The 13,913-nt window shown below is 45.8% G+C and overlaps 1 protein-coding gene across 1 annotated transcript in view; it reads left to right on the forward strand.

The window, feature by feature from the left end:
* Positions 1 to 12,941, forward strand: part of LOC147001104 (arf-GAP with SH3 domain, ANK repeat and PH domain-containing protein 2-like) — a 44,927-nt gene extending 31,986 nt beyond the window's left edge. The window contains exon 2 of the mRNA XM_085830217.1: positions 12,858 to 12,941. Coding sequence (XP_085686343.1) covers positions 12,858 to 12,941 — 84 coding nt within the window. The remainder of the gene's footprint in view (positions 1 to 12,857) is intronic.
* Positions 12,942 to 13,913: the final 972 nt, after the last annotated feature.

Genomic DNA, 13,913 nt, shown 5'->3' on the forward strand with positions numbered 1-13,913 from the left:
TGCTTTCTGACCTGCTTGAGTTCCAGTCCTGACTTCCTTGGGTGATGAACAGCAGTATGGAAGTGTAAGCCGAATAAACCCTTTCCTCCCCAACTTGCTTCTTGGTCATGATGTTTTGTCCAGGAATAGAAACCCTGACTAAGACAATCTATATATCTTCAATCTATACATCTATATATATATATCACCTATAAATCTATATATCTACATACCTATACATCTATATGCATATACCTATATATCTATACACCTATACATGTATATATCTATCCATATATCAATAAATCTAGATAGATAATCATCTATCTATATATATTATCTATAAATCTATATAAAATCTATATATCTATAAATATATATAATTCTATCTATCTATTCATCTATCTATCTATAAGTCTATCCATATGTTTAGCTTGATGTAGCCTTGTCTAAAAGGACGGTTATGTTCTAGGTTTCAGACGTTCAGGCTGAGAGTAAACAGTATGAGTAATATTTGATCTGATCCCAGATCCTCGACTCTTGGACCCATATTTTACGATAATTTGGGGGATTATGATTACATCAGTCCTACCTCCTGTGATCAATCAGTAAACACATCTAATGCCTGCAGCTGGCAAGAAGAAAGGTTGATGGCACTTCAGTTCCTGGCCTTGGTGTCTTTGGAAGAGACCATGAAGGAAAGGGAAGAAGAAGCAGGAAAAAGGTCCCATGGGTGGATGGATTGGGAGAGCATGGCCAGGAGGGTGAGCCTGAGAGTATGAGCAGCCTGGGCAGAATATGGCAAGTGAGCCAGGCGTGGTGGCACTCGCCTTTAATCCCAGCACTTGGGAGGCAGAGGCAGGCAGATTTCTGAGTTCGAGGCCAGCCTGGTCTCCAAAGTGAGTTCCAGGACAGCCAGGGCTATACAATGAAACCCTGTCTCCAGGGGGTCGGGGGAGGAAGAATATGGCGAGTGATATCTCACAGTTCTTAGTAAAGAAGTAGAGAAATTAGCATAGAAGAATGGTATCTGCCCCATGCTGGTGCTTTAATGCTTATAATAATAATTATTATTATTTCTTATTATTATTTATTTTATTAATTTACGTTATTATCATTTACTACATTATTATATTATTTAATATTTCTTTTTTATTATCATTTCCTATTATTTTGTTATTATTTTATTATTTCATAGTATCATTTCTTATTCTTTCTTATTATTGGTTTATTATCATTTCTTCTTCTCTTCTTCGTATTATTATTATTTCATTTCATACCTCTGTAATTTATGTGGTGGTAAGAAATCCACAAGTAATATTTACCACAACAAGTTGGCTGTAAAAACAGCTTGTGCCCAATGACTGAAATGCAATTGAAAGTAAGATGTGGTTTTACACACTTGTAACCTCAGAACCCAACAGACAAAACAGAAACATGGCCAACAGTTATTTTCTTGGGATACAGGAAGAAAGTCCTCTGGGGTCTCTGCTAATAAGGTCACACACACACATACACACACACATACCCCCACCCAATCATGCACACACACATACTAAATACATACATTAATTAATACATATACACACATATCACGCACATAAACATACATGCACCACACATACACCAAACACACACACATAATCATGCCCCCACAAAAACACGCACACACACATATACCACATACTTACATTCACACCCATATACACCCACATACACCACAGATACACATGCACACACACCATGTACAGTAACACACACACACACCACAATACCCCCACACAGTCACATACATACCACATACATACATTCACACACATACACTACACACATACACCACACAGCACATGCACACACACACCATATACATACATTCACACGCATATGCACACACACACTATACACACCTCTCTTTTTGATTCTGGTTCATTTTGCTTAACAATGATTTCTAGTTCCTTCTGTTTCTGTGTAAGTATCATGATATTACTTTTCTTCCTGATTGCATGAAATCATGTCATGTGTACTGTGTGATCAATTTTGTTAACAAGGATAAAAGCCGAAAGCAGGTCCTGGGCTGAGGAATTTGCATTGTGGGTGTTCCACTCAGCCAAGAGTGACATGGAATGTCCCAGAGTCTCTTCTCCCTCAGTGAGCCCCTTGGAGCATGGCTCTTGGCCAAGGTTGTGGGGAAGGCAGGATGAGGAAATCAGTAGCTGACATTGTTTGTATACCTACTTGCCTGGTGATTTTTGCTGCAACCACCAGGTTGTGTGTCTGATGACCTTCCACAAGTTCCACCATCTGCCTGCACTTTGACCCCATGAATGTCAAATCAGAACTCCTGGAAGCTATTGAATCTGGGGGCTTTGAAACACTTTGAGAAAATATGGACAAGGTGGAGCACGGGGTATCTGAGGTCAGTGAAGCTGGTCTGTATACATTGTAGAAGACATGCATCTGTGAACCCAGAACATGCAGCTCAAAGCATGAATGCTGTGTAGGCTGTAGACTGAGTGAGGATAATGATTGTTCATGCTACAGATGCCCCATTCTGGTGGAGGGTGTTGATCAGATGGGTTCAGGGAATGTCTCTGCCTGTCTCTCAATCTTTCTATGAATCTAAAACTGCCCTAAAATAAAGTCAGTTAAAAATACATATGGCGGGCTGGTGAGATGGCTCAGTGGGTAAGAGCACCTGACTGCTCTTCCGAAGGTCCAAAGTTCAAATCCCAGCAACCACATGGTGGCTCACAACCACCCATAATGAGATCTGATGCCCTCTTCTGGTGCCTCTGAAGACAGCTACAGTGTACTTACATAAAAAAAAAATACATATGGGGGGCTGGTGAGATGGCTCAGCGGTTAAGAGCACTGACCGCTCTTCCAAAGGTCCCGAGTTCAAATCCCAGCAACCACATGGTGGCTCACAACCATCTGTAACGAGATCTTACACCCTCTTCTGGTGTGTCTGAAGACAACTACAGTGTACTTACATATAATAAATAAATAAATAAATCTTAAAAAAAATACATATGGGACCCAAGGAGCTGAAGCCCAATAGGAGGAACAGCAATATGAACCAACCAGTACCCGCAGAGCTCCCTGGGACTAAACCACCAACGAAAAAGAAAAGAAACCCATGGCTCCAACTGCATATGTAACAGAGGATGGCCTAGTCAGTCATCAATGGGAGTAGAGGCCCTTGGTCCTGTGATGGTGCTATGCCCTAGTATATGGGAATGCCTGGGCCAGGAAGCAGGAGTGTGTGGGTTGGGGAACATCGGGAGTGGGGGAAGTGATAGGTGATTTTCAAAGGGGAAACAGGAAAGGGGATAATATTTGAAAGGTAATGAAAATAATAAAAAATACATATGGGGACTGGCGGGGTGGCTCCATGCTTAAGAGTTCTTACTGTTCTTTGAGCAGACTCTAGTTCAGTTCCTCCCATGTTGAGAGACTCACAATCACTGGTAACTCCAGCTCTGGGGGATCGGGTGCCCTCTTCAGGCCTCCACAGGCACCTGCACTAATGTGCATATTCCTACCCTAATGTGCACATATCTGTTAGGGAAGTACATGGCTTTTCTAGTCCAGATCTTGGATTTTTGGTCTGAGTCTAAATTCAGGGGTAGTCCTTTGTAAAGCACTGAGTATTGAGTGCCTGCTTTGTTTATAGCTCCTGGCTAGGCACTGATGCAAGGTAATGAATGAAGTGATGCCCTCTTGACTTCATGGTGTCCAGTCAATCTGGCTGGGTGGGAGGAGGGCAGACACACAGTCCCCACCCCTACCCCCAGTCTGCAGAGCAAGGGGAGCCCTAGGTCCTCTTGCTCTTTAGAACAGACTCTGGAGCAAACCAGTGCTTGGTTCAGTAAGAACATTGCAAGTATGATCATTGCTGGGAATGGAGAGACTCTGCACCATAAGGGGAAACTGAGACAGTGCTGTAGCCTAGGAGAAGTTGTGCTCGGGTGACAGGACTTTCCTGTCCCATTCTGACTGCCACTTAGCTCTTGAGTCAATTACTAGCCTCCCTGTGAGCCCCATTTTCCCTCTCAAGGAAATGGAGGTAACACAGGGCCTCCCTCCTTGGTCTGTCCTGAGGATCCCAGGGGACAATGACAGCTTTGAGTGAGGTACAAGACTATTTAGGAACAGTCCCATAATACTGTTCACTGGGAAGAGGCCTCCAGTCCCCATGTGGGGAGCAGACAGGGAGGAAAGAGATGGCCTTCTGAGCTGGCTCTACAGGGGGGCTAAGGTATATTCATGATGCTGACTGTGTGTATCTTTGACTAGATTGGTGAGGGCTTGTGTGCTGTCTGAGTTGGGATATATTTTTACTCCATGTGTACATTTTCTATGTGCCATTTTCTGAGTCAGGGAAGCATGTCTGGGCAATATGGGCTTTGAGGAAAAGGCCTGGCTTGGGTCACTCCCAATAAGGTTCAGAGCAGGACCTTGGGTGCTATTTTGAGCCTTCCCAAGCCCAGCCAGGATGCTCCATCAAGTATTCTAATGATCAGAAGGGGAAAATGTCCAGGAGCCACCCACAGCTGCATCTGGATAGCCCAGTCACCATTTGAGTTATAATTAATATTCTGTGTCCAGAGAAGCATGGATATGACCATCACCCACACTGGCTTTGTGACAATGTTATTCCAGCTGAGGGTGACCAATATCTCACCAGACTTCTGTTAATGGAGGATCATATGAATTATATGCGTGCACCACACACACACACACACACACACACACACACACACACACACACACACACAGAGAACATGCATACACAAATGCACACAAGGTACACACGTGCATACTCACGTAAACACACACACAATCAGCTTTACTTGGGTACTTGGGGTAAGTGAAGGGATGTTGTGAGCTCATCCAGGTGCCAGTGCCCTATGTGACCTGTGGTCTTCTTTTCCATGGTTATGGTCTAGCAGCTTGTTGAGCCTGTGCATCATCCCCCAGTGGTTCTGATCCCTGCTCTGTCTTGGCCTCCACTTGGCCCTAGATAAGTCACCCCAAGGCCAATAGGCCTGCAGAGCATTAGAGCTATGGATGAAAGGGGTGCCATTTACAGAGACTGTGGGGACAGTCTCTTCAGTGATCTCAGAGGACAGGTCAGGAAACGGAGGCTGAGAGGTAAGAAGAACCCTGTAAGTACCAGGATGAGCCAGACCTACTTAACCATGAGGCCAGCATCACCACCATTGTTTCAGAGTTTGTGCATGTTTCATGGTTCTTTCTAATCCCAATGGCTGCTACCTCAAGAGGTCTGCAAGATGCAGAGGCAAATGTCAAGCGGTACTTCTGTCGTTGGCTCTGGTAAGTGCAGCAAATTCCCTAGAGACTTAGACCAGCACTTCCCAGCAGACCTGGGAGTGGCTGGGTCTCCATCACCCCTACCCCAAGCCCAAGCTGCTACAGCATTCTTAGAGAGAATTTCATGGCACAGGGAGTCCTCAGGACTTCCTGTAGGTTGAGTTCCGTTTTGGCATTCATCTTCTGGAGGGAGAGGATATCTCCTGCTGCCTTTTTCTTCACTCCCCAACGTTCCATAGACACTCTGTCCAGGTTGTCAGTGAGTCTGAAGGAGATACCCAGAAAGAGGCCCTTGTCTTCGGAGAGAGGGTCTTTGGGTCCCCTCAATCGAAAATAGACATAGTGGAATATCATGTGCAGTGCTGGGGCTAAAGAGAGCAGTTCCTGAGTCTATATGAGTGAATGTCACCTGCATACATGCCTCCAGGCCCCAGGGTCCTCGACTCCAGATGCCATCCATGCACAAGTGTGTGGTAGGGTCCAGTCAAGCCTGGAAACTGATGCCTGGAAGCTGGAGCAGACAAAGAGGTCAGAGGAGTACAAGTTCTAGCCTATAGTGTCTCTTCTCATCCTGAGGCCCTTGGATGCTTTGGTGTACACCCAGTGCCTCCTCTGTAGCCACACACACCTCGGCACTGAATGAGGAGAGTCTGGGTCAGATAGTTCTTAATCTTAGGTCAGAACTTTGCTATGGTGTCAGAAGTCAGAGGATGATCAGTAAAAAGATCCTTCTGATGATGGGCACCTCCTCCATTCCCACCCATCTGCCTGTGGATGAAAGCATGTATAAGTCTGGGGTTCAGCCTTGCTGCTAGCTGTCCACTTTGGCAGGCAGTATGGCTGTGCTCAGCATGTATTGAGAATATGCTCTGTCCCCAGTGAGCTTGAGGGCTCTGGCTTCTAATGGCCAAGAAAAGCAAAGTAAAGCCTGGGCCTTGAACTCATTATAATATTGGGAAAAGTAAAGCTGGAGAGAGGTTAGGCTTAGAAGGTTGTGTGTAGAGGCTTCCCTTTTCAACAAACTTTTCCAGGAAGGCTAAGAGATGTGAGCAGGGAGAGAGCCTGAAGAAGGTGTGGGAGCAAAGGCCCAGGGGCAGCCATAGGGACGGAGACAGAAGCAGTGGAGATATTTATGGCCAGAGAGGATGGAAAGATGGGTCAGGCTGATGGGGATGCAATGAATCAGAGCCTGCAGCTCAGAGCTCAACATATACTGAGTGACAGCTCTGCGGTTGTAGATAATGACCTGTTCCCTCCCTCCCTAATTTCCACACATGTTCCTGCTCTCTCTGTGTCATAGTGGCTCACCTCTGAGCACACTGAGGCTTCCTCTGAGTATCCTGTCCACCAGTCAGCATCTTCTCCATCTGCCCAGGGTTAGAGTCATTCTCTCAGCACATCTTCAGGCCAAGTCCATGCATACTTGGTAAAGGTGGCTGAATGAATGAATGAGCAAATGACTCATATTCCTGTGTGTAAGAATAACGAGTTCCCAAGGGGGATATCTTCCGGAGTCCTGTGTGGTGCTCTGAGGAGTCCTCCTTCTAACAGCTTTTCCTCCTGGGCTATCACTGGAGCTAGGAGGGATGGGAGCCTCTGAGTAGTCAGTGAGGTAACACATCTCTGTGTTGTGGGAGGGGTGTTGGTGTGTGTGTGTGTGTCTGTAAACTTTGCAACGTGTATGGCATGAAGTGCGGGCCACTGCCTGAGGATCCCTAACCCTCACACTCCTATTCCCAAGTAGTAGGCATGGACTTCCCAGGATACCTGCTGCCATGAGAAAAGGGGCCTTCCTCCTCCTGAAACCCCACCCCTGTGTCTAGCAAGCCCTTGGTGATTGGGCCCCTGTACTAGACCTGCCCCTCAGCAACAGGAGCCTCTGAGGTCCCTGGGCTGATGTTTGCCTGGCTACATCCTTCCTTCACTCTCCTCATTTCCTCTTTGAAGTACAGGAATTAGCATGTCACTGGCCCTACCCAGGGATGCTTTTAGATCACAGTGACACCAGGCTTTTTACCAGGACAGAACACGGATTTTAATGCCACTGCACTAGATGTGACCTGCAAGAGAAGCTTTTTAGGTCGGTGGCTTCCCTCCTCACAGGGTGCTGTACTCAGATGGAGCTCATTGAGGAAGCCTGTGGTCTTTCACAGTAAAGGTCCTCTAATGTCCCCACCGAGCATTTGCCTGGTGGTTCAGTTTGTCTCTGTCTCCTCATAGCTTCTGTTTCCCTTCCTTTCATAGAAATAGGCTGTAAAGTCCACACACAGGGACCTTCACTCTTGGTTTACAGCTAAGGAGACAGGACTCAGAGAAATCAAGGTAGCAAGAACATATGGCTAGAAGGGAAGGCTGTATGCAGGGATTGACCCAGAGACCACCAAATCTGCATGTCCCATTGCATCGTGACACAGTAAACTGCAGCTCCTTTTAGAGAGGGACACACATAGGCTCAGACAGGAGCAATGAGAGATATTCCACCCTGCTCTTTGCTAGGCCTGTCTCATCACCCTTGGGTTACTGCTGGACCCTCCGAGGAGGGTTGGTTTCTGGCCACTGGCCAGGGCAGCCTGAGTCATTGACCATGCAGAGCCAGTCCTAGAGGTACCATGCTATTCCCCTGGCCACTGGGGAAAGGCCATTGCTGGCTTCTTGGCCTGCAGCATCAGAGCACAGTTGATATGACCTGTCATCCCAGCCAATCAGGAGCCCATGTGTGAGTCATTCCATAGCTGGCTCATGGACCCCAAAGTACCTGCTGCATCAAGCCTGGGGCCAATGTGCCAACCCGAGCCTGGGTGTTGAGCAGCAAGGCAGAGAAGCCTATTCTGACTCAATCCCACCAGGACTGATTGCACAAGATGTCCATCTGTAGAGGGACTGGGGGAACGAATTGGAGGCCTCTGCCCTCTCCTGCTTGCAGCAATGTCTTACATATCCTTCAAAAGAGCACTTAAGGCATGCTGTGCTCCAGTAATTTCAGCAGACTGAGGAGTGTCTTGAGTTCAAGGCTGGCTTGGGCTGTATAGAAAGACTCTATCATAGCCAGATGGTGGTGAGGCTCTCCTTTAATCCTAGTACTCATGAGGCAAAGGTAGATGGATCTGTGTGAGTTCCCAAGCCAGTCTGGTCTACAGAGCAAGTTTCAGGACAGCCAGGGCTACACAGCGAAAGCTTGTTTAAAAAAAAAAAAAATACGGGGCTGGTGAGATGGCTCAGTGTGTAAGAGCACCCGACTGCTCCTCCAAAGGTCCAGAGTTCAAATCCCAGCAACCACATGGTGGCTCACAACCATCCGCAACGAGGCCTGGTGCCCTCTTCTGGAGTGTCTGAAGACAGCTACAGTGTACTTACATATAATAAATAAATAAATCTTTAAAAAAAAATACTCTGTTACATGAAAATGGGAAGGGGAGGGAGAGGAGGGAGGATAGGTTGGTGTTGGCTACGACTGTTGGTAGAATGCTTGCCTAAGATTTACTGAAGTCTAGCCGGGCGTGGTGGCCCATGCCTTTAATCCCAGCACTCGGGAGGCAGAGGCAGGCAGATTTCTGAGTTTGAGAGCAGCCTGGTCTACAAAGTGAGTTCCAGGACAGCCAAGGCTATACAGAGAAACCCTGTCTCGAAAAACCAAACCAAAAAAAAAAAAAAAAAAAAAAAAAAAAAAAAGAAGAAAAAAAAAAGATTTACCGAAGTCTAAAGTCTATCCCTAAGTGCACCACAAAATGCATGTGGTGGTGCATGACTCTAACCCCAGCCCTTGGGAAATCGAGGCAGGAGGATCAGGAGTTCAAGGTCATCATCCTTTACATAATGAGTTCAGTGTCCAGCCTGGGATACATGAGACCCTATCTCAAAACCACAGGTTGTGGACTCAGCCCACGGGAAGAAGACTGTTTGTATAACACAGGTGTCTGTCCCTCTGGATCAGCTTTGAGCTTCTACTGTGTAGTCAAGCATCGATTGTGTCCTGAGATTTTTGACTTTCTAATTCCCTAAGGTTTCCGTAAAGCTGGACATTAGGTGAGGAACGTGAAGGCCTGGACCTGCCCTGCCTTTCATGTTTTTCCAGCTATCCCCATTGCCAATTCCTAGTCTGCTTGGGTTGGTCATCTTGGTTGTCCTCCATGTTAGCTGGCCGACCTCTGTCCCTGTGGGGATACTACTGTCACTTCCTCATTGGGCAGCTGTTGTGTGCTGCAGGGCAGTGAGTTCTCCTTAGCTCTGGCCCTGGCACACACTCACACATTGCTTTTTGCTTTCCCCTCCTCCACTGCAGGGAACTAGCTGCCCAGATGTCCTGCTGGTCCCATACAGAAGCAGAGGCCTGTAAAAGGTCTGGTCTGGTGATGATCATCTTTGATGATAATGACCTCTTGGGAAGGAACAAGAAGCCTTACTTGGGACCCCATAGCTGGATTGCTGTCCAAAAGGAGGGACATCAGCATCTGGCAAGTGAACAGCCCCTAGTGTGACACATTCCTGTGTGTCTATTCTACTGTCACTATTGTGCCAGAATGGAGCTTTCTAGAAGACTAATTCACCCACATTCCTCACATTCCTTCCTGAGTCCCTAACCCTGGAGGTCACAAAGTGTTTGAGCCTTCAGGATGGGAAGAGTCTCTTGGGCTTCCTGCTGAGCCTCTGAAATGTCATGCAGCCCTGACTCACAGTTATAAACAGTGTGTGTACCCCGCCCTGTTTGGGGGCACTGTGGGGGTTCATGGTGGCAAAGTATTAAATGCAGAAATGCAGGGCCCCACAGTCTGAGAGGTGGAGTGCTCCCTGTGTGTAAGCAGAAGGACCTGGGTTCAGATCCCCAGCACCTGTGTAAAGCGCCACATATGTCCTTGTTCTCTGTGACCCTAGCACTGTGGGATAGAGACAACAGGAACCAATTCTAGGGTTGTTCTGTCCAGCTAGTCTAGACAAAATGATGATAAGTACTCTCTGGGTTCAGAGAGAGGCCCTGACTCTAAAACAGGGGCAGGACTCTGAGGCCTGTAGACCTGGCTCTGTGCTTACAAACAACTACTACTGTGAATTCACTTCACAGCACCCACATCTGGCTCTGTGAGCCACCAGTAACTTCAGTTCCAGAGCCCTGATTTCTTCCTGCCTCTCTAAGCATGTGGCATACATACATACATGTGAATAGAAATTCAAAAATCTTTTTTAAAACGAAAAATATAGCTGGGCAGTGGCAGCACACAACTTCAATCACAGCATTCATGAAGCAGAGGCAGGTTGGTGTCTGTGAGTTTGAGGCCAGCCTGGTCTACAGAGTGAGTTCCAGAATAGCCAGGACTACACAGAGAAAACCTGTCTTGGGAGAAGTAAAGAAAAGCAAAAGGAAGAAAAACACATTCTCATGTCAACCTCTATATTCTGCATGGGAAACCATGCAAATGTGTATGTGTATAAAGGTGCATATGTGTGTGCATGAGAGTGCATGTGTGTGTGCATGAGGGTGTGTGTGATGGTTTGTATATGCTTGGCCCAGGGATTGGCACTATTAGAAGGTGTGGCACTTTTGGAGTAAGTGTGGCCTTGTGGTAGTAGGCATGTCACTGTGGGTGTGGGTTTTAAGACCCTCATCCTATCTGCCTGGAAATCAGTATTCTGCTAGCAGCTTTCAGATGAAGATGTACAACTCTCAGTTCCTCCTGCGCCATGCCTGCCTGGATGATGCCATGTTCCCTCCTTGATGTAAATGGACTAAACCTCTGAACCTGTAAGCCAACCCCAAAGAAATGCTGTCCTTTGTAAGAGTTGCCATGGTTGGTCATGGTATCTGTTCACACCAATGAAACTCTAATAGAGTGTGTAACACACACACACACACACACACACACACACACACACACACACACGAAAAGGGAATTCAGTACCAGATCTGAGGAAGTGCTCTGAACAAAGCAGGACCAGAGTCTGAAGGTAGATGAGAATTGATGCTAATCCTAGAGGCCTCTTCCAAGAGAAAGCACATATACCCAAGGACTCAACCTCTCTGAAACAGACAGCAAGAAGGGCAGAGAGGTGGAGGATCTGCAGATGCAGAGACCCTGGGGTTGAAACAGACTTACCAGGGTCCAAAGGGGGGAAAACACAGTAATGATGTCCCAGAAGTGTAAGTCTTAACAGAAGGTCAGAAATGCCATTCGGGATGTTGGGGAGAGTGACCATGGAGTCTGGGAAATCTGCCCCCAAGGAGTGGTGGGATGTTTGTGTCTGAACAGGCTGCAGGGTGTGAGTAGGAGCTTCCTGGGTGACTGGAGTGGGTGTGACCCAGATGAGCCTAGCTTAGTGAGGAGAGTCATCCACATGGCTCCCATCCTGTTATAGTAGAAGTTTCTGTTTAGAAAAAAGTTCTTGGGGTTTTCCTGTTCTTTTCTCCACCTTCTCTGATTCCCCAACTCTTGTGGGGCCTCTCAGGCTTGGAAAAGAGCAGAGGGAGAGAGGTCTGGCGGTGTAGGGTGAGGCTTTCCTTGCAGCCTTGCCAGCTGCCCCTCTTTATCCTTTTACATTGCACTTTTACCTTGTTGATTAAGTTTTATGCATATGGATTGGTTTGTGTGTGATGGGCAAGTGATCCAGTGAATGTAGGTTGCCGCAGACCCTCTGGGCCCCTTTGTCTTCATGGAATGGGTCTCTAGTCTCGGGTGGGCAAAGCGTAGGATGAATTGACAGACAGATGGACACAGGAGAGGTTGTGTTGGATCTGAATGTATTTTGTCAAATCGAACATCAGACGTTTTATGCAGAAGACAATAAGGAAGTTGGGTGACATACCCGCAAGTTACAAATGAGGTAACCAGATACTTAATGACTCTTATACAGAACAGAGGAATGAAAACGCAAAGACTTGCAGGAACTGGGGAATAAAATAACTGAGACAAAGTCAGCCCTATCTAAGGTCAGCTATAGTCTTAGAAGCCAGATCTTTTCACTCCTTGGGCAAGGGCTTTCACACCCAAGTCATGGTTCTAACTAGGGAGTTCTGTTCTAGCTAACCATCTCATGAATAATACAATACTCTAAAACCACAGCCCGATCTACTTCCTAAACCATTGTAAATTGCTGTATATGGGTGTAACTCAGCTATAGTTCTAAGTATCTATTCTGGTTTCTCCTAATGTCAGAAACTTCTTTCTTCCTTGGTGATGGTAGATTCCTGTGAAGGGCAGTGACCTAACTTTTACTCAAAGTGATAGTGTAATACCAGGAGCAGTACTGAATTCCAAGCCCAAGGTCTTGCTCAAGGACGTTCTAGGACTGTTGGAACACTGGCTTTAGCTATGTCAGAATTCAATCTTAAAAGGCACTTACAATAGGATAATACTAATTGAGAGCATGTGGATCCATACACTAGACTAACGCGGGAATGGAAAATTAATGTATGGGTTAGAGAGAACGCCAGACTCCAGGAGCGAGTTTCTGTGAAACTCTTTTGCCTCGGAGTAGCTTTCAAGCCTCTCGGCTTGTCAAGCTGACTCAACTGGAGAGCATGGCATTTCTCCCTTTCTTTTTTTATTTTTCAGCCGAAGTTCCAGGATGTCCCACCTCGTCATAGCTACAAACCTCAGGAGCACTCTAAAGATGAGTGGAAACACAACGATTATTAGTAAAACAATGTCAAAAATAATAACAAGTAGGATTATATATTGAACCCAATCCAGGGGGTTCAATGCACTTAGGTTGTTTTTCAAATCTCTAGCCAATTCATTAATGTTGCAAGTGTCCAAATGACTTTTACTAATATCTGAAATTTCTGCCTTTAACTGTTCCAAGTTATGAGAAATATCAGTATCTCTCCATATTCCCTGCAAATGAGCTTTAGTCTTTTCCCAATCACTGGTTGTATTGTAAGGTAAGGGGGTAACACAAATGTATTGGAAAGAATCATGACATTTAGTAGCTAACCTGGTCTTAATATTAGTAATATCTTGCCCTATTGCCAGCACTACTTCTTCTTGGTCGTTAACCTTTGCTTCCAATTTTTTATCTATAATATGCAGCTCTGACAAGGCTACAGAAATGTTCTTATGCATATCATTTGCAAAATGAGCGGTATGCAGTTGCTGAACTAAGGCTGTGGTAGATAATGCAAAAGAAGTTAAAATTGCAATTAAGGCAGTAATTCCTAAAATCAGTGCTGCTACAAATCTCTTAGGTCTAATAAGTTCGCTTAGTCTTTTTAAAGTTTGCAATCCTGAATTCTCAAACCAAGGATCATTTCCTAACTCTATAGGCAGTAAAGCATAAGCAGGTCTCTTTAACAAAATCATAACAGCAGATTCCTTGTCTAATTTAGGATCTACACAATTAGTTAAATGACAAGAATTACAATGAATATGAAAAGACTTGCCAAGATTGGCGATCTTAACTCTTAAAATTATTTAACAATATAGCATACAGGTAAGGTACACAGTTTCTACAGCTATAGGGGAGTTGGTCTGAATGGCCAAAAACAGTGTCTCTGATGAAATCTTGTAGCAGTTCCTCCACCTCACGAGTCAGCTTTTCTAGTTGTCTCCAAAGTTGACACCAGGTTGGCTCTCCTTGCTGTAGCCTATGGTAGAGATAGGAAGAGTTTC

The sequence above is a fragment of the Mus caroli genome, unplaced genomic scaffold (genome assembly GCF_978045245.1).
Source record: "Mus caroli unplaced genomic scaffold, Mus_caroli_1 scaffold_14, whole genome shotgun sequence".
Lineage (NCBI taxonomy): Eukaryota > Metazoa > Chordata > Mammalia > Rodentia > Muridae > Mus > Mus caroli.